Source organism: Cannabis sativa, chromosome 7 (genome assembly GCF_029168945.1).
Source record: "Cannabis sativa cultivar Pink pepper isolate KNU-18-1 chromosome 7, ASM2916894v1, whole genome shotgun sequence".
NCBI classification, from domain to species: Eukaryota; Viridiplantae; Streptophyta; class Magnoliopsida; order Rosales; family Cannabaceae; genus Cannabis; species Cannabis sativa.
Window position 1 is genome coordinate 39,187,657 of NC_083607.1, and position 27,092 is coordinate 39,214,748.

A 27,092-nucleotide genomic window follows, 5' to 3' on the forward strand; every position below is an offset into this window, starting at 1 on the left:
AATGTTCTTCTCCTGGATTAATCTGATACCTACTCATTACTCCCACTCAACAGCAGGTGTCTGGTCTAAGGCATACAAAAGCATATCTAAGACCTCTCACTGTTGATATAAGAAATTCTTTCATGGCTTTATCTTTTCTGGAATAGTTGAGACTTTTCCTTAGATAAATAAAATCTATGTCTAAGAAGTTGTGAAGCTTCTATAGATTGCCATTAGAAAGAAAATGCTTCAGCATCTTACTAAAGTAAGTTGCTTGCATTAGAGTAAGTAATTACCAGGTATACCACAAGCCATAGATTTAGATGAACTCAAACCTATAATACGAGGAACAGGACGTTTTGTTAAGTCCATTGAATGGACTTATAAACGAAAATTTCCTTTTATGTCCTTGTAATAGAAAACTTTAGGTTATTCCATGTGAATGGATTAAACCATAGTTCTATTGGCTTTTCTTCTTAGTTTCTTATCTTGACAATCCATTACTTGTTTGAACTCACAATGGATTTTAATCACTAGTGTCTCCCAAGTCATAAGAAGGTGAGTTCCTAGAAACTCTCCCACTACGACGAGGTACCGTGAATTATGCCTAAGAAAACTAAATGGTATTTATCTCTTCGGTTGTGACAAGACAACAGAGGCAGTGGGATCATCATATATCAAATAAGATGATAGAACACTTTTAGAATCAAGAATTAAATATCTCCTTTATTTGCTACTTGTTTTCAGACTTAGTCATTTTCTTAGAAAAGTAGTATTTGTTTGAACAAACACTTTCTTATCTATTGACAATGGGATGGTCCACCCTAATCACTTTCTTATTTGGCGAGTGTCCAGAGGGGGCCTCTTTCCAGCGGTTAGGGGACCCCCATTCCCTTTTTTGAACATTAGGGTTTGGTTTTGGGCCTAACTGCTGGATTTTCTCAATTTTTTCAGAACCAAAATGTCTGCTTCCGCGTCTGGTTCTAAGTCTTCCAAGAAGGGAGAGGTTCAACTTGCCACCCTGGATGAGGTCATGCTGGGTCCCGTGGCCCAAGAGAACTTTAAGTCCCGTGCTGACAGTTGGGAGGCGGATGAGCTTCATTCCACACTGACTTGTGCTCACCAGCTTGAAAAGATCGTGGTGGTGGCAGGCATCAAACCATCAGCCTCCGGGACCTTCCACCGGCTGCCTCGGGACGAGGAGATATCCAATCACAATTATGGGGGCTTCGACGCTTGGAGCCAGACCCACTTGATGTCCGGGGCTATGCTCCCTCTTAAGGAATATTTTGTAAACTTCTTGGTTTTTGTTGGCCTTGCGTCGTACCAACTAATCCCTCAAGCCTACCGCCTTCTTTCAGGCTTGTTTATTTTGTATGCCGCCCGGAGCTGGGGTTCGCCCAGTCCGGCTGAAATTTTGTACTTTTATGAACTTGTTTCTGTCCCCAAGAAGGGGGACAAATTTAAAGACGGATTTTATAGCCTCCGAGCCCACCCTTTGAACGAGGGCCTAGTCCCTTTCAACCATCAAAAGAATGTGAAGGAGTATCGCCACCGATTCTTCTTTTCCTCCAGTTTCCAGGCCATGGACCGCCCGGAGCTTCTTACGGAGTGGGTTAGGATCCCTCCTTACATGCGGACCGCGCCTACTCGAGTATTCCTCCAGCGGGCCAAGACTTTCTCCACGTATGACAATAAGGCCCTCAACGTTGGGGACTTGGTCACGACAGAGAACTGTGGGAAGGCCAAGCTGATATCCGAGAATCAGTCGGTGGATGACTTTAATCTTTCCAAGGTCGTCTGCCCGAATGTAAGGACTCTGGCTGCAGAAAGGGCCCTCCGGGTGGACATAATTGCCTCGGCGGAGGACCGGTACCAGAAGTACCTCTTTAGAAGGGAACATGAGCTGGGCTACATAAAGGCCCAAGCTGCAGCCAGGAGGACCCTTCGCCTGGAAGCTCCTCCGGAGCAGAGGTCCTCCAGGCCTAAGCCTGCGGCCCCGATTCCCAACACTGGTGCTCTTGACGCTAGTACTTCAGGTTCTGGTAAGTCTCCTTTAGTAATTCATCATATCCCTTCTGTCCGGGAGTATACCCAACTTAGACCTATAGGGTTCGATGAGCGCCTCTGTAGGTTTAGAATGACTTCCACCCGGTGGGGGAGTCACGCCAAAGAATATTATTTTTCCCACTTGGGCCATTTCTTGGGTCGGTCCCAGATGGGCTTCGGACTTCCGGTGCTTGTTCCCCTGGACCATTCAGCCCATTTGTCCTCCAGCTGGTTTCTCCCCTCGGACAACTTTCTTGGGGATGATGAAGCCAGCATTGTAGTCCAAGACATTGCTAGAGCTGAATTAGGGAGTCAGGGTAGGACTAGTTTTATTGCTTTCTTATTAGGCGCACGCCTTTTTCATGATCATTCTAACACTTCGTTTGTTTCCTTGTTGCAGCAGCCAGGCCTATGGAAAATCTTCTGGCTACTCTTGCTGAGGCATATATCCCTGACGCTTCTCTGCCTCTAGCTCCATCCCAGTTGGTGACCCCCGGGAGGTCCTCGTCCAGTGCCCCTTCAGGCACGATCATTTTGATAGATGAGGAGGGGGAAGTAGAGGAGGATGAGGTCGAGGTTGCAGCCACCCTTGAGTGCAAGCGAAAGGACAAGATGGTTGAGAATGATCCTTCTAAGCGAACCCGGAGGGGGGACACTCCGGCGGTGAGCAATGACTCTGGGATTCCTCCCGAAGCGGAGGAGTACACTGTGCCGCACGGCATTGTGCTGACCCCGGTTCCTACAAATGAGGAGAGGCAAATGCACTGAGTTGCTAAGCACAACTACGCCCTGGACGAGTTCGGTTGGGGACACGCTGAGGTGGAGGCCCTAAAGAAGATTCTGCGGGAGGAGCAGTAGAACACTTTGCACGAGGACGCCTTGCGGAATCCATGGGACCTGATATGGACCCTTTGAAGGATTGGTTCAACCGCTTTGTCGGGCCTACCCTAGCTTCCTTCGCCTCAGAGATGACCAGCCAGTTTGTCTCCCACCTGACTCTATTCCCAGCCAAGATACGCGGCTTGTGCCTCCATGAACTCTGTATACCAGGTTCAAGACATCAGCCTTCTCTTATATTTCGTCAAGGCATCTGATTTCATCCTTGTTTCCTTTTTTTCAGATTACTGTAAAGACCGGCCACCTTTCCAAGACCCTGATCGATCATGGGTTTGTCATGTCTGAATTTGGGGGCATAGACAAGGTCGTGAGGATCCTACGGGACTTGTTTACCGAAAGGCGGGCATTCCAGGAGGAGGCCCTGCAAAGGGAGGCCCTTGTGGAGGCGAAGTACCAGGAGGAGGCCCAGCAGAAGGAGCCTCAGGCGGAGGCGAGGCACCAGGAGGAGCTGAAGGCGGAAGGCGAGGCTACAGCCAGGGCCAAGCGGGAGCTTCGGGAAGCCAGGGAGGCTATGGACGAAATGGCTGCCAAGTTAAAGTCCTTGGAGGAGTTGCATCAGGCGGACTTGCAGTCGACGGCCATCCTGACTGTGGAGGTGAAAGAGCTAAGGGATTTTAAGGATCAGGCCTTGAAAAAGGCCAAAAGAAATGAGCTCCTGACCCCAGTTGTCTGCAAGCATTGCGTCAAGCGCTTTGACGATGGCGTCTATATGGCCTGGCAGTCGAATGGCCAGAGTATCAAGCTTGACTTTTATCCCAAACCTCAGGAAGCTCTTGCTAAGTTCCAGGAGAAGAAGAGGAGGCTTGATGCTTTGCTCGAAGAATGCCAGGGCCCTCGTCTTCCTCCTCGTATTGAATAGGCCGAGCAGTCCAACCAATTTCACCATTAAAACTATATTTTTTTCTTCTTTTACATTTACAGTATCTTTTCTTTCCTTTCAGACAATTTGAATTATTATCTTCTAAGGGGAGACAGTTATTATGGCCCGTCCCCAGGCCCTTAATATATTTTTTTGGACCTGTTTTTGGGTCAGGATATTTAAATATATATTTTCACTTTGATATATATTAAGCTTGATTTTGTTTTTACTTTTGGCTTGTTTTACATTTGTCCATGTGGTATGCCTTAGTACCCCCTGAGTGGCATGAAAACATTGTTTTTAAGGCACTCAGCTTTATTCAAGATTTAGAGGTTGCATATACTTTACGGTACAAATTCTCTTAACAAAGCCTAAGTTTACATTTTTGGACTATAGGTAATACTTTCGGAGATGATCGGCGTTCCAAGCCCTTGGCACTATGGTTCCGTCCAATCTTTTTAGCTTATAGGTTCCGGAGCCGATCTCATCCTTAATTTCATATAGTCCTTCCCAATTTGGCCCAAGTACCCCCACTCCGGGTTCTTGAGTGGCTGGGAAGACTCTTCTTAAGACCATATCACCAATAGTAAATTTTCTACTTTTAACTTTAGAGTTAAAGTACTTAGTCACCTTCTTTTGATAAGCTGCCATTCGTATTTGAGACTCATCCCGGAGTTCTTCAATTTGATCCAATGCTTCTTGTAATAAAGCGTTGTTTGCTGTTGGATCGTAAGTTGTTCTCCTGTGGGACGGGAATAACGTTTCTACCGGGACCATTGCTTCACAACCGTACACCATTGAAAATGGCAAGTCGTCGATCGTGGTTCTTGGGGTTGTCCGGTAGGCCCATAACACTCTTGGCAATTCTTCAGGCCAATTGTTTTTGCAGGCCAGCAACTTTTTCTTGAGGGTGACCTTTAGTATTTTGTTGACCGCTTCTGCTTGCTCGTTTGTTTGCGGCCTTGCCACTGCAGAGAAGCTTTTAACGACTCCGTGTTGGTTGCAGAAGTCGGTGAACTCTTCGTAGTAGAACTGCTTTCCATTGTCAGAGACTTTTTTGTGAGGCAAGCTGTATGACACACTATGTTTTTGATAACAAAGTCTAGTTCTTTTTTAGCAGTTATAGTCTTCATTGGCTTAGCCTCCATCTTCTTTATGAAGTAGTCTACTGCTACTATCGCATACTTTACTCCTCCCTAACCTGTTGGCAGGGACCCAATAAGATCTATTCCCTAGACCGCAAAGGGCCAGGGACTAGTCATCAGGGTAATCTCATTGGGAGGAGCTCTCGGTATGTTCACGATCCTTTGGCACGAATCACATTTTTGGACGTAGTCTATGCAATCTTTTTTCATTGTTGTCCAGAATTACCCTTGTCTCAGTATTTTCTTTGAGAGACTTGGGCCTCCTGTATGATCTCCACAGAAACTCTCATGGACCTCTAGCATAATTTGCTTAGTTTTAGGGTCCGATACACACCTTAAATAAGGCATGCTGAGTCCTCTTCGTGTTGGAAATTATTTTACCAGGATCTTAGATCTACTCACAAGTATGTTGATTAACATCCTAAATATGAACTTCTAAAACAATTATAAAATAAACACATATAAAGTATGAGAAACCTTACATTGGGTGCAGCGGAATATTATGTCTCCTTCCGTTCAGATATCTAACCCTTGTATCCTTTCTGTCGTAGAGTATTATCAAGATTTGAACCCGGATCTCTTTCTCTCCTTTCTTTAATGTTGAAACTCCTTCTTGTTGAGTGTCTTTCTTCACGATCTTCCTCACTATGATTGAGGTATCACTTGCTGTGTGTGGGTACTACTCTACCACTAAGAGGTTCGAAATTATTCAAGGAAGAAGAAGAGTATGAAGGTGGCGGCTAGGGTTTAGAAAGAGAAGGCTCCGGTTTTTCTCTGAAGGAAATCAGAAGTAAAAGTGTTAATTTCCTGAAGCCTTCACTATCTATTTATAGCATTCCACATAGGGTTAGGTTTGAATTATTTGGCATTAAAATAATGAAAATATCAGATGATAAAGCTTATAAAAGTGGCCGGCCATGGCTATGTTGATTTGGGCCTCACTTTTTGCAATTTTGCAATTTTATCATTTCTACATCTCATTTCTCAAAAACGCCAATTTTCAAATGCAACCATTTAAATGCCAATTCTAACTATTTAATAACTATAAATAATTATTAAATAATATTGTCATTTATCATATTTATTAATTGAACCATACAAAGTATCATAATTAACAAATATGCCCTAAAAACTCTTTCTTTACAATTTCGCCCTTACTTAGTGAAAAATTCACAAATAGACATAATCTAATTTGAGAATTATAATTGATTAATCAAAACTAATTAAATGAGTCTTACACGTAATATTATCTCAACTAGTGGGGGGACTATGAGTCTATATAACCGAGCTTCCAATAAGCAGATCAAGAATTTATAACCTAAATTCACTGACTTATTAATTCTTCGTTGAATCCACGCATAGAACTTAGAATTGCATTCTCAGTATATAGAACACTCTATATGTTCCACCATATAGACACGTCATTAGTTATCCATTGTTATAATCCTAATTTGATCAATGATCCTCTATATGAATGATCTACACTCTAAAGGGATTAGATTACTGTTACACCCTACAATGTATTTTATCCTTAAAACACTTAACCCCGTACAAATAAAATTTCAGCTATGTGAAATGAGTACTCCACCATTTATTTTCGTTTGGTCAAGCTCGAAGGAGATCATCCTGTACTTATTATTCACCAGATACAAGCTATAGATTCCATGTTTATGTTAGCGCTCCCACTCAATTGCACTACCGTGTTCCCAAAATGTACGTATCACCCTGACCCAAAAGTAGGCTTAACTAACAAATCAAAGAACACGAATAACACTCTTGAGATTGAACCTAATCATAACACGATTAAGATCATTTGATCTAGGATCAACTAGGCGATATTGACTTGAATAGATATTACGGTAAGTTTAATAAATCTAAGTCAAAGTTCAATATCGGTCCCTTCCAATTCATACTCCATGCACCCAACCTGAGCTTTACTTTAACCAATGCTCTGGAAAGAACATAGCATTTCTACAAATGCAAGTAAACTCTATTGTAGATTATCATATCAGTAAAACCCTGTATCTGATAAATCTAGGAATCTTTATTCACATAATCATGTTTACTTTCCAATGTGTCGACAACACAAGAAACAGGATCAAGTATGTGAAAAGGGTTTCAGATGAATTTATAAATCAAATAGACAAGCAATTGATAAGATGAATCAAAACATACACAAATGAATGAAAAATTCTTCTGGTTCTTTATTGATGTTGAATAAAATGGATTACATTGAAATGGAGTTTTATTTAGGTCATAAAACCCAACACTTCGACAGAGAATTTTGTCCATCATCACATAACGGTGCGCTTGATATTGTATCCTTCTGGATAGTGCATTCTCTTGGGGCAATTCGCCTTTTGTTATGTATTCGATGATGGGGACCATCCAGCTGGGCTCTTGCTCAACTGTTGCTATGGCATTTTTTACTTTGATGCTTGGCTCTGCCAAGCGTTCCACAGGTACCACCCCCAGTTTCTCAATTTCGCTGTCTGAAGCTAATTTAGCCAGGCAGTCCGCGTGAGCATTCTTTTCCCTGGGGATTCTTTCTACTTTATAGTCCGTGAACTCGTGGAGTAGTTCCTGGACTATCGCCACGTATGCGGCCATTTTTTCTCCGCGCGTCTGATATTCTCCCGACACTTGGTTCACTACCAGTTGCGAATCGCTGTAGACTTCTACTCTTTTAGCCCCCACAGTTTTTGCTAATCTTAGCCCTGCTATCAGGGCTTCGTATTTGGCCTCATTGTTGGAAGCTGAGAATTCGAATCGTAGGGCTGCTTGGAGTCGAAGTCCGTTTGGGGATATCATTGCGACCCCCGCTCTGGATCCATTTTCGTTGGAGGTGCCATCCACGAATACCTTCCACGCCGGGACTGGTGGTATGGGTATGTTTGCTGTAGCTTCAGCTTCATTGCACTCCGTGATGAAGTCTGCTAACGCCTGCCCCTTTATGGAAATGCGTGGAATGTAGTGTAGATCAAATTGGCTTAACTCCATTGCCCATTTGAGGAGCCTTCCGGATGCCTCTGGCTTTTGTAAGACTTGCCGGAGCGAGTGGTTTGTTAATACCTTGATTGGGTGAGCTTGGAAGTAAGGTCTCAACTTTCTTGAGTCCATTAGGAGGCAAAAACTAGTTTTTCAATCACCGGGTATCGCGTCTCCGCTCCTATCATGCGCTTGCTAAGATAGTACACGGGATGCTGAATTTTTTCCTCTTCCCGTACTAGGGCTGTGCTAACCGCATTCTCGGAGACAGCCAAGTATAGGAACAAGTCCTCTCCGAGAATGGGCTTCGATAGGATTGGTGGCTTAGCCATGTGCTCTTTCAGTTTTTTGAATGCCTCCTCGCACTCGTCAGAATATTCGAACTTCTGACATTTCTTCAAGATGTTGAAGAAGGGAATGCATTTGTCTGTGGACCGAGAGATAAAGCGGCTCAGGGCAGCAACCTTTCCGGTTAGACTCTAGACATCTTTATGTTTCTTGGGGGAAGGCTTGCTCAGGAGAGTTTGGATTTTTTCTAGATTTGCCTCAATTCCCCACTGACTGACAATGAAACCCAGAAACTTCCCCGACTTAACCCCGAAAGTGCACTTCTTTGGGTTGAGTTTCATTTAGTATCTCCGGACCACTTCGAAGCATTCTTCTAGGTCATCCGCATGGCTAGTGCACACCTTCAATTTGACCAGCATGTCGTCCACGTATACCTCCATATTTCGCCCCAGAAGGCCCTTGAACATCCGGTTCACCATTCTTTTGTAAGTTGCACCAGCATTCTTTAGTCTGAAAGGCATGACCAGGTAGCAGTATACCCCCTTATCGGTCCTGAAGCTAGTGCACTCCTGATCCGTGATGTGCATCTTGATCTGGTTGTAACCGGCGTATGCGTCCATGAAAGACAATAGCTTGAATCTGGAGGTGGCGTCCACCATCTAGTTGATTCTTGGCCAGGGGAAATAATCTTTTGGGCAGGCTTTATTCAGATCGGTAAAGTCTATACAAACCTGCCATGTCTCGTTAGGCTTTGGCACCAGTACCGGATTGGCTAGCAATTCTGGGTAATACACATCCCGAATCATGCCACTGTTTAGCAATTTGTCCACCTCTTTTTCTAAGGCTTCAGCCTTTACTGAGTCGAGGGGGCATCGTTTTTGTTGAATCGGTGGCATGTCCGGGTTGACATTAAGGACGTGGGTTATGACGTGGGGGCTTATGCCGGTCATGTCTTCTTGACACCACGCAAAAACATCCGTGGCGCCCCTTAGTGTCTTTATTATTTTTTCTTTTTCCTCCAGCTCTAGGCTCTTTCCTAGCCGGAGGACTTTGGTGGAGTCGAGGTCGCACACTGACACTTCCTCGACCTCCTCCATGGGTTCTATAATTTTTTCGGATCCCACACGGGGATCCAACTCATCTTCTTCTGCCATTTCTGGCTCAATAATTCCACGGACCATTAGGACGGGTAGGTGGGCAGCAACGTTGTAACATTGCCTGGCCTCCCCTTGGTTTCCTCTTACGGTTCCTATTCCAGCCTCTTGAGTAGGGAATTTCAGGCACAAGTGCCTAATTGACATGACTGCACCAAAATCCACCAAGGTCGGTCGGCCGAGGATTGCATTATAAGCTTTTGGGCAGTCCACCACCACAAATGTGCAATATTTGAAAGTGCTTTGGGGTGTGTCTGGGCACAAGGTGACTGGGAGCCTCACTTTTCCCATTGGGATAAGTGTCGTTCCATCAAACCCCATGAGCTGGGAACCGCTTGGTGAAAGATCTCGGTCCGTCAGGCCTATTGCTGTGAAGGCTTCTTTGAATAACAAATTCACAGAACTCCCGTTGTCGATTAGGACTCTAGCCACAATCTTATTGGCAATGGGAGTCTCTATGACCAGGGGGTCATGATGAGGAAAACACATTGTCTTAGCGTCCTCTTCTGTGAATGTAATGGGCTGATCCATTAGCTGGGGCCTTTGACTTGGGAGTTGAGTAACCTCCCAAGCCTCACTGTGCTTCACGGCCCCTGCGTAACATTTCAGCTCCTTCTGGGTACTTCCCCCGATGTGAGGTCCTCATGAGATCATAGCCACTCTCCCGTTGGGTCTTGGCGGCAGGCCAGGAATATGCTGGGCATCTCTAGGGGGAGCAACTGGGACAAATGCTCCGGCTACACCCCCTGGTGCTCCTTGAGGCAAAGCTTCTGCTGCCTGAACCCGATTGAGGTGAGGCAACCGGTTCTTGATCCATTCGTAGAGATGTCCCAATCAGATCAAGTTTTCAATCTCATCCTTGAGGTTTTTGCATTCATTGGTGTTGTGCCCAATGTCGTTGTGGTACTCGCATCTTTTATTGGGATCCATCTGGGAGCTATCCTTGTACAGAGGAGGCGGTCTTCGGTAGTGCGTATTTTGCCTGGTAGCAAAATACACACGCTCTTGTGAGTCCGTTAGCTCCGTGTACTGGGTATACTGGGGAGTGTACCCCCTTTTCTGCCACTTGTCCTCCGTCCGATTGCTACCTTTTGAGGACCTTTTGCTCTGAGAGCCTTGAGAAGGACCGGCTAAGCTTGCGGCTGGAGCGGAGTGCGACGGGGCTTTTCCATTCATCCCTGAGGGATTTCTAAAGTGAGAAGATGCAGGGGCCAAGGCCTGGCCTTGACTATATCCGGGAGTAGCAGAAAATTGTATGCCGCTCATCGGTGGAGCAGTTGTTGGTAAGGTTCCTGGGAGCTGAGCTCCGGGTACATATCCTGCTATCCCGGTAGGGTAGTATCCCCCATAGGCCACTATTTGGGCTTCTTCTAGGTTGATGTATTTTTGGACTCTCTTTTGGAAGTCTTGAAGGTTGGAGGCTCCTTCTTGTTGTAACTCGTTCCAGAATGGAGTCCCTATACGGATGCCCGCTTGAAGAAGAGGGAGCTGTTGTCCGTCATCGACTTTCTTGGTTTTTGAGGCTTCTTCCTTGAACCTCTTTATGAAATTCTTCAATGTCTCCGTAGGCAGCTATTTTATGTTAGTCAAGGCGCTGACCTCCAGATTAACTTTCCTCCTGGCGACAAACTGTCTCCAGAAGCTGGTTTGCAACTTATTCCAGCAATCCACGGATCCTGGTTCCAGTTTCTTGAACCACTCTTCCGCGGACCCACTTAGAGTAAGTGGGAAGCACAAACATTTGGCGTCGTTGCTGACTCTCATGACTATCATGACTCGGTTGAACCGTGACAGGTGATCGCTAGAGTCCGAGTTCCCGATATAAGCTGCCAGTTCGGGCATCTTAAAATTTTTTGGGAGCTCTGCTTCCAGGATGTGCTTGGCACATGGCTCCCGGTCTTCACAGTCAGAGTTGGAGTCATCGCTTTTTTGTCTTCGGGAGACTCGGGCAATGTCTTTTCGGAGTATGGCAAGCTCAGCCATGATTCCTTCGTTTAATGTTCCCGTAGAGACTGCGGGCCCGTGTTTCTTTTGGTCCAGGTGATCCCGGAGGTCACCGTGTTTGCCGTTAATCTGATGTCTCAGATCGATGGGAGGACATTTCTGGCCCCTTCTTGCTCTCCCTCCGGGTTCTTGGTGCACGGAAACGCTCTTTCGGTCCTCCCGATCCTGAGGGCCAAGACTCCCTTTTTGGAGTTTGCCCCTCTGCGGACCTTTCCCTTTCGGGAAATCTGAGCGGACCTTTCGCGAATCCTGCACCCTTTTCTTTTTCCCAGGAGTGGAAGTAGGGTTTTTCTACTGGTTCCCTTCGGAGGGATACCTTATAGGGCTAGGTTCCCTAGACTTCTACTTTTGGGTACTTGGCGAGGATTCTCCTGGTCTCTCTCCAAGTCCAGCAGGGATAGCTTTATGATGCACGTGGATTCCTGCTGCCTCCATGGCTTTTTGCATGGCCAGCATCACCTCTTGCATCTTTTGGTTTTGTTCTTTTTGGGCTGTGATTTCAGCTTCGTGATCGGCAGTCTTTTGTCTCAAGAGTACCAGCTCTGTGTAGCTGCCTTCGTCGTAGGCGTCGTACTCATTGAAGTTTCCTTCATATTCGTCATCGTGGGTTCCTTCTCCCTCCTCAGAGCCCACATTTGCTCGTGAGGCCACGTCCTCATCGTTTGGGTCTTGAGCATCTTGAAGAGGATGAGGTTGACGTGTATTTCGAGTCTCCACCATTGTTGTTTTGAAATGTTACTGTCTACTTTCAGACGCTTCCTTCAGCTCTCAATGAAAGCACCAAAATGTTGACCTAGCTTTTCGGCAACCAATATAATAATAGTATTTAAGAAAGCTATAAGGAATTAATGAGAGAGATTTGTACGTGGTTGGGGCATTAATAAGCCTTAGTCCACGAGTCTGTGTATTTATGAGAGTATTTATTACAGAGAATGTTCTTGGTGGTTTTCCTCTCTAGTTCTTATGAAACCCAGAATTCTCGACCCCTGCCTTAATGAGTTTGGGGGGGGGGGGTATTTATAGTGTTTTTGTGGGGTGATCCCTAGAATTGAGGTACATGTCTTTCTGTAATATTCAGTAAAGGCACACATTCCCATTGGATACATCATAGGAAATGCATGGTCTAATCCCTAGGCTTTTTAGGGGTTTAATGGACGTAGTCCTTTATCCTTCCTTGATTGATGTGATTTCTCATAGAGTAGCCGTCACTAGGCTTATTAATCATAGCGTAGTAGCTGCAGATGGGGCTTTACACCGTCAGACTTTAATACATATGGCAGTTTCAATACGCCTCCTCCCATGCGTCATTAAATGCGAAGTGACGGTTCAGATAGGATTTGATACCTCCCAGAGGTGCTTTGTTGTAGCTTTGCTCGCCGGGAGTATGTGAAACTTACATGCCTTCTCTAGGAGGCATGTTAAATGCTGATCCCTTTGACTAAAGAGACTTAGCTGAATTATCCCAACGTTAAACCTCTTCAGTCTACGTGTCTCAATCCGGTTGGTCCACGTATTTTAGACAAAGTAAGGGGCAACAGTTACCCCCCAAGCCTTGTTTGGTGAAAAAGTAAACAAGGCTTCTTAGATGCTTTCGGTTGCCTTATCAGCTTCCTGGCACGTGCCTTGGGCAAGTGGGGATATATTAATGACCATCATTACTGCAGTTATTTACTTTTTGTACACAATGATTCATTTTCTGTCTATTTATTGATACGGCGCATTAAATGGGTGTCAGTCGAATACTCAAACATTTTTTACCACCTTGATGAGTGCTTATTCCAACCGTTGGATCTGTAGAATGCGAATCGATTGCTACCCGACCGTACGATGATGGTCGATCACAGCTATGTCACATTAAATAATTGTAAGACTTTATTATGTCTAATTAATAAATATATTAAATGAAAATTTTATTTGATAATTAATTTTAATTATTAAATAATTAGTTTTGGCATTTAAATGGTTGGATTTGGAAAATTGTCGTTTTTGAGAAAATAAGATGGGAAAATGACAGAATGGCAAAACTGTCAAGTGGGGCCCGTTAACCTATGGCCGGCCACTTAATTGGTTTTTTCCACCTAATATTTTCATTATTTTAATGCCTTGTAATTCTTAACCTAAACCTAGTGGTTACCTATAAATAGATAGTGATGGCTCACACTTAATGATAGATGAAATTTTTGCCTTCAAAAAAATTGAGCCATCTACTATCCTTCTATAGTCGAACCATCATTCCCTCTCTTTTCTTCTTCAAATTTTTGAACCCTTGAGTGATAGAGTGAGTGCGCACACACATCAAGTGGTATCTCAATCATAGTGTGGAAGATTGTAAAGAATCTAAATTGAAGAGAAGGACATTCGGGCTCAGATCTTGGTGATACTCTGCGACAGACAGGATACAAGGGTTAGAGATCTGAGTGGAAGGAGACATATTATTCCGCTGTACCCAATGTAAGGTTTCCTAAACTTTATATGTATTTAATTTCGTTGTTTTAGAAATTCATATTAGGATGTTAATGAAACATACTTGTTAGTAAATCTAGATCCCGGTAAAATATATTCCAATAATAAATCCTCAATCTTAGAATCTCCTACTTGTATATGCTTACTTTAGGCAATCTAAGCATAGAGTTAGAGTAGTAGTGGTGGTGGTCCAAGAGAGAAAAATCCTCATTGTATATTTGGTATAAATTTAAGTCTTTGCCTTTAAATTTTAGATTCCAAATAGAAATTTTATTTTCAGTTTCCTAGAATACATTTAACAATACAGTATGACTTTCACAAGTTTTTAATATCCATTTTCTTTCAATGGATTCAAACTGTATGTTTATGTATGGATTATGAGTTTAGTATTCTGTGACCAGGATCCACTTGGACTATTCTAAGAACTCTTTATTGTAACTAGACCTAAGTCATCAAAAGTTTACAACCACATTTTATAAAAATCTATGGCATTTGTATCTTGTTCATAGTGGTTTTGACAAGATCATTCTCTGCAAAGAATAAATATGCCAATATGCACTTGAAAGTAAGATCATCTATATTCGAATATGGATGTACAATCATGGATGGATATGAGTTATCGTTATATTCTTAAGACGATCACTCTAGATTTTACCTTATGTAAAGAAATTTGAAATGTTTTAGAAATTTCATGAATTCGTGAATTTCAAGCAATGTTGAAAAACATTAAGGTAAGTGGTTAAAGATCTTTCGAACTGAAGGGAGTGAAGAAATATTTGGTAGATATGCAGTTCAAAGATCATTAAGATGAATCTTCGAATTGTATCCAAACTTACCTCCCTAGAAATTCAATTTGCATATTGATGATAGTGTAAGGTTATGATTAGTTACTAGTATTTGCCTAAGTCCTTTTAGGGATATACCCTACTGATAAGAAAATTTCAGAATGATGGAATGGTTGTATACTTAGTGTAAACTATTACTAGATACATGGATGACCAAATCGTGATCTTAAGAAAAGCTAAAATTGTTAAGCAAGGTTTGCATGTTTGATAGCTATTCTAAGTGATTAGGGGTGGACCATCCTATTGTCATTAAGGTAAGAAAGTGTTTGTTTCAATAAATACTACTTTTCTAAGAAAATGACTAACTCTAAAAATAAAGTAGCAAAGTAGAGGAGATTTTTTTTTCTTGATTCCAATAGTGTTTTATCATCTTATTCTATAGAAGATGGTCCCACTACCTCTGTTGTCTTGACACAATCGAAGAGGACAATACCGCTTATGTTCTTAGACAGTAAGTCACGGTACCTTGTCGTAGTGGGAGGATTTTAAGGAACTCACCCTGTTATGACTTGGAAAACACTTGTGATGAAAATCTATTGTTAGTTTAAATAAGTAATGGATAGTCAGAATAAGAAACTAAGGAGTAAAGCCAAGAGAACTATGGTTAAAACCATTCACATGGAATAATCTAAAAGTTTTTTATTACAAGGACAAGAAAGGAATTTTGAAAATAAGTCTATTCAATGGACTCAACAAAATTTCATGTTCCTAATATTGTAGGTTTGATTTTATCTAAACGTATGGCTTGTGGTATGCTTGGTAATTTACTTACTCTAGTGCAAGCAACTTACTTTAGTAAGATGCTGGAGCATTTTTCTATTGGCAATCTATAGAAGCTTTTCAACTTCTAGACATAGATTTTATTTATCTAAGGAAATGTTTCAACTATTCCAAAAAAGATAAAGGCCAATGAAATAATTCCTTATGAGCAACAGTGAGAGGTCTCAAATATGCTTTCATATGCATTAGACCAGACACATGTTGCTGAGTGGGAGAAATGAGTTGGTATCAGATTAATCCAGGAAAGGAACATTGGAAGATAATCAAGTGTAATTTAAGATCAAGAAGAGGAACTATAAATGTGGTATTTTAATACTCCTAGACTACACCAAATCAAGTTTCTAGACTTGCCGTAGTGCTTGAAAGTCTGCTGATGAGATGGTGATTACTTTGGGGTGGAGTAGTGATTTTGCAGAAGTGTAAAAACTGATTCGAAATCTCTAATCTACCAGTGAGACTGAATGTTAAAGTTGCAGGAAAGATACTTATTCAGCCTATGGAAAGTTCTATACAGTTTTGGCATTGTACCAACAATTTATTAACTACTAGTGTTACTTCCTGATTAACACAGAAGTAGTTGCCAAAAAGTAAAGAATCCAATATCCCTAGAGGAGTAGACATATAGAGAGGAATTTCACAATATTAAGGATTTTGTGATTAAGGAAATGTAATGGTGGAGGAAAGTTTGTATAGCTTGTCAAATCCTATTACGGAGAGAATACTACATACTACACTTGATCTGGATATCAAGATGTTGAGATTATTTGAAATGCACTTTTGTTTAATATTAGTGCAAGTGGAAGTTTGTTGGATTTTGTGCCCTAAATAAAACCCATTTCAATATAGTCAGATTTACTAATTAATAAAGATCAGAAATCACATTCTATGCTGCATGGTTCACATGATTTATTTCATGATTATGTTTAATGTATAAATTCTACTAAGTCCAGAACATATATAAATATGTATCTATTTGTTTATGATTATAGTGTCGTCAGCACAGTGAAAAAGAATCATGATTATATGCTCAAAAGTTTAATTCTCATGATTTGTCAGTTCACTGGATTTAGACTGGCATCATAATCAGCGATAAGGTATACTTACACCTTGGATAAGTGTTATGTCCTTTTGAGGGCATTAGCAAAGTTTACTAGTATCGGATATATGGAGTATACATTGGAAGGGGTCGATATTGATCTTAGATAAGATATCATAAACTTACCGTTATATCTTTCTAAGTCAATATCAATGGTTGATCTTAAGTCATGGATCTTAATCCTGATATGGTTAGGTTCAACTTAGTTGTATTATTTATGTTCTTTGAGTTGTTCGTGGAAGCTAACTTTTTGTTCTGGTGGATACTTACATCTTGAGAACATGGTAGTTCAATTGAGTGGGAGCGCTGATCATAGATATGGAATCTATAGCTTCTATAAGTATTTAGAAGTGAAACGATGATTTCTTTTGAGCTTGGCTAAATAGAGATAAATGATTGAGATCTCATTTCAGTAATTATATTAGTTTACTGAAATATCCTTTATAGGTTGCTAAGTGTTTTAAGGATAAAATACATTGAAGGGTAGAACGGTAAATTTGTCCCTATTCAGTGTAGATCATCTATAAAGGATCTTTGACTATTACGATTGTAACAATGGATAATCATAACGTATCTATATCGTGGTACATATGGAGCATTCTATATAACTAAGAGTGCTATTAAATTCCAAATCTATAGTGGCGCAAGGCAAAATTAATAAGTAAAGAATATACTTGGTGAATTCTATATCTACTTAATGAATGCTCGGTTATATAGGCCCATGGTCCCCTCACTAGTTGAGATAATACTGCTTGTAGACTCAATTAATTGATTTTAATTAATCAATTATAATTCTAAAATTACATTATGTCTTATTTAAGAATTTTCACTAAGGAAAGGGCTCAATTGTGAAGAAAAGAGATTTTGGAGTCAATTTCTTAATTAAGAGACTTTGTATGGTTTAATTAATAAATTACATAAATGACAATTTTATTTGATAATTAATTATAATTATTAAATAATAGTTTTAGCATTTAGAGGATTGAATTGGAAACTATGGTATTATTAAAAATAAGAATAAGTGGTTGAAATAAAGTGGCAAAAATCTAACTAGAAATTGCTCCACTTAAGTGTACGGTCAAGAAGTGATTTTTGCTCAATATTTTATTCTTTGTTAATCCATATAATTCAACCCTAAGCCCTAGTTGAAACACTATAAAAGGAACATGATGATCTCATCTCATCCACTTGACATTTTGTCAAACTAATGTCAAACATGACTATTCAACCAACCTAGATGAGAGAGTTCCTTCTAAAGAGATTTCACCTCCTGCATTGCTCTTCACCATATTCGAACCTTGAGTGAATGAGTGTCGTGCCTACACATAGTGTAAGACCTCGGTTTGACCGGGTCAAAAAGTGTTATATATATAATAAATAATATAATATATATATGTATGTAAAAAAAAAATTGTTATTTTGAATATATACAGAACCTTTCGTCCCTCTCTCTCTCTCTCTTTATCTATATTTCTCTCTTTCTCTCTCTTTAAAATACAAAAATAAAACCCATAAACCTCCATAACCACCACACTCCGGCGACCCACCTCCGGCCACCGCCCGGCCCCACGCCCCGGACAAATCAGAAGCCCAAGTGTCGGCGACCTCAACCCCCAAGCGGCGCCGCTCCTCTCGCCGTCGTTAACTCGGGATCGCAAGTCAAAGTTTTGGGTTTCAAACTTTGAACGGATTTTCCGGTCATTTCCGGCGTCCGTTTGACGAATCGTCTTCACCACTAAACTCAGCTTGTCGAGGAGAACAACCTGCACTAAACCATTTTTCCCGATTCACTACTTTTTCCGGTGACATTTTTGTAGCTCTGCCCCTTTCCGGCGACTTTCCGGTGACATCGTGTACCGTTTTGACAAACGGTTGGCATGGGTGTGATCTACTCGTCGAGGTGGTCGTTTTGATATATACTACTCCTATTTTCGGCGACATTTCCGGTACACCAATTTTTACCGCCACCGATTGTTATTGTGCACCGCTTAGGTGAGGCTTCGGAACCTCAAATTTTAAATATAGTCATATTATATGTCATTGGACTCGGTTTTGAATGTAGAATGCGATTATGATAATTATTTAACCATTTGATGGTATAGGTGAGAGTAATATGTAAGTTTGGACTAAACAATTGGAGCTCGGGACTTGAGAGCTTAAGATCGTCTTTTGGAAAAAGTTTAACGACTCGAGAGAGGTAGGGAATCAACTTGATTATTGGACTTGATTTTTATATGCGTTGTATTACATTAGACATATTCCAATTTTTATGATTTACAAAATTGTTTGAAAAATTAAAAACTTAATCTGCATATTTTTCTGGATTGTTCAGGGGCACTGAGTGCCAAATATATTTTTGTGTGCAAATATTTATGCAGGTTATGATTTTTGGGTTTATTCAAAATACAGTTGTTATGCTGCCGAATTTTCTAAAAAATAAAAAGGAATATGTTCTTTTGTTATGCTTATTATTTGCCTGCTTTGGTTATATTGATGAGAGCCATGTTGATCATGTTCGGTGCATATTGTTGTTTCACGACCTAGTCTCTGTGTCATCATAGGTAGATCAGGTGTGCACTCATCTGTAGGTGAAAGACCTAGAATCTGTACAAGGAGTGAATTAAATCTGAGTCCCGGTATTTATGGTGGATATCAGATGCGACTACCCGGTTTTGGATGTCGTTTTCTATGATTCGTATTGAGAGCTAGGGGTCTAGTGGACGGTGTGATATGCATTTGACCTTTGATTTGTGATTATTTGTGGTCTCTCTATTTTATTTGTACATATTGATACTGTTGATGAGATATTTTATTTTTATAAAGCTAACCATGCAGGAATTTTATTAAACCAAGGGTCCTTTGATATTAGTTGTTTTCCTACTGGGCTTTATAAGCTCACCCCCTATTTTCTCCCATTCCAGGAACTCATTTTGATGCTAGTGGATGAGGATGGTACCATTGGAAAAGGAATGTCGTTATTAGTTTAGTCATATTTTACTCTTTCACCTTCTAATGAGAATGATCTTGTATTTAAGAACAAATGGATGGTCTGGATGACTTAAATTAGCTATGTACTAGTTAGAAATGGGAAATGATGGATGCTAGGTATTATTTTGGTATTTTATTGACTTATTAAATCTATCTATTTGGTGATTACATAACCGTGGGGATATTACTATTCTTTTATATTGATGAGTGGTCCTGATTTTATTACTAATATTTTCTTATTAATATAGGAGTTAATCCATATCTTTTAAATTAGTATTTTGTAATATAAATAAAAGGATCATTTATAAGCTTTATTTCCTACAAGGGTCAAAGTGTGACCTTTGACCACCCAAGTTATGGATATTACACATCTACCACAGCCTAGGGCTCGGTTCGTGACAGAAAAATGGTATCAGAGCACCGGGTTTAATTACCTCGGAGTGTGTCACCAAATAGTTTAGATTTATTTTAAATAATAATAGTAATAAGTATCTTGGTATTTATATGTATCAGGCATATTTATATTATTAGCATCCAATCCTCACTAACTGATTAGCTTTTGGTTCTCAGACCTAAGAAAATGCCTCCAAAAGGAAAGAAGACAAGGAGAACGGTTGGAGAAGACGCCCCTCAAGCTAATGTCCAACCTCCACAAGCTAAATTCCCTATGAACGCCCTTCTCGAAGCCTTAAGAGCTATTCTCGCTCAACAAATGGATCTTGCCGCTCGACAAAGTCATCATTTTCAGATCTTTCATCGGATCCAAGTGCCTGAGTTTGAGGGTGGACAAGATCCCATGGTAGCTAAAAGGTGGTTGAGGCAGATAAAGAAAAATTTCAACACAATAGGAACACCTAAGGAATACCAAGTTACTTTCGCTGTGTCCAAGCTAGAGGGTGGTGCAGCAGATTGGTGGGAGACCTTGTCCAGGACAATGGAAACTGATGGGATGACTTGGCGAGAATTTGAGGAAGTTTTCAGGGAACAATATTTTAGTCCATCTCACAGGAGGGCTTTTATTGGAGTATTTGATGGTCTAAGACAAGGGGATATGACTGTGAATGAATTTTACATGAAGTTTGTAGAGCTATCCTCTTATGCATATCCTGGTGTTGTTGACCAACCCTTGGTGATTGAACAGTTTATGCATCGTTTGAGGCCTGCGATACGTGGTCCAATAGCCCCTTTGACCTTTAACAACCTAACTGAGTGTGTGGCAGCAGCCTTGCGAACTGAGGCTCATGTAGAAGGGAATGAGAAGAAGAATACAAGCAGAGGAAGAGGAAATGACCGAAAGATGACCAAGAAGAATCAAGGATAGTGGTCCCAAGGACAACAATTTAGTGGAGGTAGCACTAGTAGTGGTTCATCTGGAAAGACTCGTAGTGGACCATACGGGTGTTTCAGTTGTGGTCAACAAGGTCATAAGAAGAAAGATTGCCCGCAACGACAACAAAGATTTCAAGCATCTCATGGAGGACCCATAGGGAGCTATGTAGAGTCTACTCCTTTTCATGGACAGCCCAGGACAAACTAGTCTCAGTCTTCATCCTATGGCTTCACACCCCAATCGGGCCAGCAGTCTCAGTATCAACATCAATTCAGACCACAAGGTTCAGGGTTCAACATGGGGTACTCACAAGGTTTCCAAACTCCTGCTCCTAGTGGGAGTCAAAGAGGGTACAATCAAGGTGGAGGGTCTGGTGCAAGTACAAGCTATCCTAGTCAGGGAAGGGGAAAGGCAAAAGCAAAGTCATCCGCTCAAGCCTACGCTCTTGGGGTTGATGATGTACAGGGCGGTGCTGACCAGGGAGTTGTTGATGGTATGGTTCTTATCTCACACTCTTGGGCTCATGTGTTATTTGATACTGGTGCATCGCATTCCTTTATATCTTTGATGTTTGCTAGTATGTTGGGTTTGAGTTGGGAAACTTTTAGTCCTGCATTGCATTTGAGTGTACCTATGGGGGGACATGGTGAGGTATCCACCATATGTAGGTCAGTTTGTATTGTGTTCGAGGGACACAAGTTGTCTGGAAATTTACTAGTGTTGCCTATGGGGAAATTTGATGTAATTCTTGTTATGGATTGGTTGTCTAAATACCAAGCTATTGTGGATTGTTCACGTAAAAGAGTGACTCTTTTAACCCCCTGGTGGTGATTTCATTATTTATCGAGCCAACATGAGTGCAGTGAGACAAAATCCTATCTTAAGGGCATGTTTAGGTGGAAAGAGAAACTTAGAGTGTTATGGGAATCTGTTTGTGATCGATGATGAGTCTAGGGATTTAGACAAGTTCCCTTGGATATCAGTGGTTAGTGGTTTTCCGGATGTGTTTCCAGAGGATTTACCAGGGTTACCACCTGATAGGGAGATCGAGTTTTGCATTGATTTGATTCCCGGAGCTCAACCAGTTTCTATTGCGCCTTATCGCATGGCACCTGCAGAGTTGGCTGAATTGAAAAAAACAATTAGGGGAGTTGATGGATAAGGGCTACATCAGACATAGTACTTCTCTATGGGGAGCTCCAGTCTTGTTTGCCAAGAAAGCTGATGGGACTTTGCGACTTTGTGTCGACTATAGAAAGCTGAATCAAATGACAATTAAAAACAAATATCCTCTACCGAGGATTGATGAATTATTTGACCAACTTGGTGGTTCAAAGTTCTTTTCAAAGATTGATCTGAGGTCAAGCTACCATTAATTGAGGATTAGGGAATAAGATATCCCTAAGACTGCTTTTAGTACACGGTATGGACACTTTGACTTTTTGGTAATGCCATTTGGGTTAACGAATGCACCTGCTGCATTTATGGATCTTATGAATAGAGTCTTTAGACCTTTCTTGGATAAGTTTGTTGTGGTATTCATTGATGATATCTTGGTGTATTCTAAGACACGTGAGGATCATGCTGAACACTTGACAATAGTATTACAGACATTGAGAGATCATCAATTATACGCTAAGAAAGAGAAGTGTGAATTTTGGATGACTGAAGTCAAGTTTTTGGGCCATGTAATTTCTGAAGATGGTATCACCGTTGATCCTGCAAAGAGAGACTCTATTCTACAGTGGGAAAGACCAAAGAATGTCACTGAAGTTCGAAGTTTTCTTGGGTTGGCAGGCTACTACCGTCGCTTTGTAGAGAATTTCTCACGAATTGCTATGCCTTTGACAAAGTTAACAAGAAAAGAAGTAAAGTTTGTGTGGGATGATAGCTGGGAAGAAGCTTTTAGAGAATTGAAGGAAAGATTAACTTCGGCGCCTTTTCTCACTGTTCCTAATAGTGAGGAACCATATGTGGTATTCACTGATGCTTCAGGTACTGGATTAGGAGGTGTCCTCATGCAAAATGGCAAGGTGGTTGCCTATGCTTCTCGATAATTGAAACCACATGAGAAGAATTACCCTACGCATGACCTAGAAGTTGCTGCGGTAATCTTTGTCTTGAAAATTTGGAGATGTTATTTATATGGCGTAAAGTTTGAGTTATACTCAGATCATAAGAGCTTGAAGTATCTTTTTCCTCAAAGGGACTTGAACTTGAGGCAAAGAAGATGGGTTGAGTATATGGAAGACTATGATTTCACTTTGCAGTATCACCCCGGGAAAGCTAATGTAGTAGCTGATGCACTAAGTAGAAAGCCTCATAGAACTTTGGCATGTTTGGCTCTTGAGGACTGGAAAAGGACAATCACAATGGGTGATTATAACTTGCAATACTATGAAGGGGAAGAAGTAGCTTGTATCTCTAACTTAGTGGCTACACCAGTACTACTTCAACAAGTTAAGCAACGTCAGTCGCAAGATGAAAAAATAAGACTTATTTGGAACCGAATCCAGGATGGTGAGCAACTAGATGGGTGGACAGTTAATAGTGAAGGGTATCTATACCATATGGGAAGACTAGTTGTTGCAGATATCCCTGAACTTAGGGAGACCATTTTGATTGAGGCCCATAGATCCAAATTCGCTGTACATCCTGGAAGTACAAAGATGTACCAAGATTTAAAGAGACAATATTGGTGGGAAGGAATGAAAAGAGATGTGGCCAACTTTGTAGCTAAGTGTATAGTATGTCAGCAAGTAAAGGCTGAGCATCAGAGACCCTCAGGTTTACTTCAACCTTTGCCGATACCAGAATGGAAGTGGGACAAGATTACCATGGACTTTGTTACTGGGTTGCCATTGACACCTTTGAAGCATGACGTTGTTTGGGTTATTGTTGATCGTTTGACTAAGTCTGCTCATTTTATTCCAATCAGGAAGGATTACAAGCTTACCAAGCGAGCTCGACTTTATGTAGACAATATAGTTCGACTACATGGAGTGCCTTCAAGCATTGTTTCTGATAGAGATCCTCGATTTACATCAAGGTTTTGGAAGGCCTTGCAACAAGCCTTAGGGATTGAACTTCACTTGAGTACTGCCCATCATCCACAGACAAATGGACAGTCTGAGAGGACCATACAGACTTTGGAAGACATGCTTCGCTCTTGTGTTTTGGATTTTGGAGGTAGTTGGGGAGAACACTTGTCACTGGTGGAATTCACATACAACAACAGCTACCAAGCTAGTATAGGCATGGCTCCTTATGAGGCCTTATATGGGAGACCATGCAGATCGCCATTGTGTTGGGCAGAACCAGATGAGCATGTCACCATTGGACCCCAGATTATCACTAGTACCACTGAAAAGATTAAAGGAATCCATAAAGACTTAAGGTTGTTGAAAGTCGTCAGAAAAGCTATGCTGATCTCCATCGACGGGAAGTTGAGTTTGATGTGGGTGATTATGTCTTCTTGAAAGTTACTCCTATGCGTGGTGTAACGAGATTTGGAGTGAAGGGTAAGCTAGCCCAGAGATATATTGGACCTTTTGAGGTTATCGAGAGGATTGGGGAGGTCACTTATCGATTAAACTTACCAGGACAGTTGGGACATGTTCATAATGTGTTCCATGTGTCTATGTTGAGGAAGTATACTCCAGATCCGTCACATGTTATTGAGTATGAGGCTATCCCTCTTCAGGAAGATGTGACTTATGAAGAACAACCTGTCAAAATCTTAGCGAGAGAGCTAAAAGTGTTAAAGAACAGAGAGATTCCAGTAGTCAAGGTCTTATGGAAGAACAACAGAGAAGACGAGGCTACTTGGGAGTTAGAGTCGGAGATGTATATGAAGTATCCTCACTTGTTTAATTTTCAAGTTGAAGTTGTACTTTGAAATTTCGGGACGAAATTTCTTTAAGGAGGGGAGAATGTAAGACCTCGGTTTGACCGGGTCAAAAAGTGTTATATATATATAATAAATAATATAATATATATATGTATGTAAAAAAAAAATTATTATTTTGAATATATACGGAACCTTTCGTCCCTCTCTCTCTCTCTCTATCTATATCTCTCTCTTTAAAATACAAAAATAAAACCCATAAACCTCCATAACCACCACACTCCGGCGACCCACCTCCGGCCACCGCCCGGCCCCACGCGCCGGACAAATCGGAAGCCCAAGTGCCGGCGACCTCAACCCCCAAGCAGCGCCGCCCCTCCCGCCGCCGTTAACTCGGGATCGCAAGTCAAAGTTTGGGGTTTCAAACTTTGAACGGATTTTCCGGTCACCTCCGGCGTCCATTTGACGAATCGTCTTCACCACTAAACTCAGCTCGTCGAGGAGAACAACCTACACTAAACCATTTTTCCCGGTTCACTACTTTTTCCGGTGACTTTTTTGTAGCTCCGCCCCTTTCCGGCGACTTTTCGGTGACATCGTGTACCGTTTTGACAAACGGTTGGCATGGGTGTGATCTACTCGTCGAGGTGGTCATTTTGATATATACTACTCCTATTTTTGGCGACATTTTCGGTACACCAATTTTTACCGCCACCGATTGTTAATGTGCACCGCTTAGGTGAGGCTTCGGAACCTCAAATTTTAAATATAGTCATATTATATATCGTTGGACTCGGTTTTGAATGTAGAATGCGATGAGGATAATTATTTAACCATTTGATGGTATAGGTGAGAGTAATATGTAAGTTTGGACTAAACAATTGGAGCTCGGGACTTGAGAGCTTAAGATCGTCTTTTGGAAAAAGTTTAACGACTCGAGAGAGGTAGGGACTCAACTTGATTATTGGACTTGATTTTTATATGTGTTGTATAACATTAGACATATTCCAATTTTTATGATTTACAAAATTGTTTGAAAAATTAAAAACTTAATCTGCATATTTTTCTGGACTGTTCTGGGACACTGAGTGCCAAATACATTTTTGTGTGCAAATATTTATGCAGGTTATGATTTTTAAGTTTATTCAAAATACAGCTGTTATGCTGCCGAATTTTCTAAAAAATAAAAAGGAATATGTTCTTTTGTTATGCTTATTATTTGCCTGCTTTGGTTATATTGATGAGAGCCATGGTTATCATGTTCGGTGCATATTGTTGTTTCACGACCTAGTCTCTGTGTCATCATAGGTAGATCAGGTGTGCACTCATCTGTAGGTGAAAGACCTAGAATCTGTACAGGGAGTGAATTAAATCTGAGTCCCGGTATTTATGGTGGATATCAGATGCGACTACCCGGTTTTGGATGTCGTTTTCTATGATTGGTATTAAGAGCTAGGGGTCTAGCGGACGGTGTGATATGCATTTGACCTTTGATTTGTGATTATTTGTGGTCTCTCTATTTTATTTGTACATACTGATACTGTTGATGAGATATTTTATTTTTATAAAGCTAACCATGCAGGAATTTTATTAAATCAAGGGTCCTTTGATATTAGTTGTTTTCCTACTGGGCTTTATAAGCTCACCCCTATTTTCTCCCATTCCAGGAACTCATTTTGATGCTAGTGGATGAGGATGGTACCATTGGGAAAGGAATGTCGTTATTAGTTTAGTCATATTTTACTCTTTCACCTTCTAATGAGAATGATCTTGTATTTAAGAACAAATGGATGGTCTGGATGACTTAAATTAGCTATGTACTAGTTAGAAATGGGAAATGATGGATGCTAGGTATTATTTTGGTATTTTATTGACTTATTAAATCTATCTATTTGGTGATTACATAACTGTGGGGATATTACTGTTCTTTTATATTGATGAGTGGTCCTGATTTTATTACTAATATTTTCTTATTAATATAGGAGTTAATCCATATCTTTTAAATTAGTATTTTGTAATATAAATAAAAGGATCATTTATAAGCTTTATTTTCCTACAAGGGTCAAAGTGTGACCTTTGACCACCCAAGTTATGGATATTACACATCTGCCACAGCCTAGGGCTCGGGTCGTGACACATAGCAAGTCAAGTACTCAATCATAGTGAGTTAGACAGTAGTAACCAAACTCGAAGGAGAGAAAGAGATCCAGGTTCAGATCTTGATAATGCTCTACTACAGAAAGGAATCAAGGGCTAGAGATCTTGAACGGAAGGAGTCATTAGATTTCGCCGCAATCAACGTAAGGTTTTCTTAACACTTATGTGTTTATTTCATTGTTTTAGAGAATTCATATTTAGGATGTTAATTAAACATACTTGT

General features: G+C 41.0%; 2 protein-coding genes across 2 annotated transcripts; both read left to right on the plus strand.

Moving 5' to 3' along the window:
- The first annotated feature begins 20,115 nt into the window (after positions 1–20,115).
- On the plus strand, positions 20,116–20,856 carry LOC133039710 (uncharacterized). Its single transcript, XM_061118632.1, has one exon. The coding sequence runs from the start codon at positions 20,116–20,118 to the stop codon at positions 20,854–20,856; it is 741 nt and encodes a 246-aa protein (XP_060974615.1).
- Positions 20,857–24,355: 3,499 nt separating this feature from the next.
- Positions 24,356–24,763, plus strand: LOC115696379 (uncharacterized). The gene has a single exon (XM_030623280.2). The coding sequence runs from the start codon at positions 24,356–24,358 to the stop codon at positions 24,761–24,763; it is 408 nt and encodes a 135-aa protein (XP_030479140.2).
- The last annotated feature ends 2,329 nt before the right edge of the window (positions 24,764–27,092 follow it).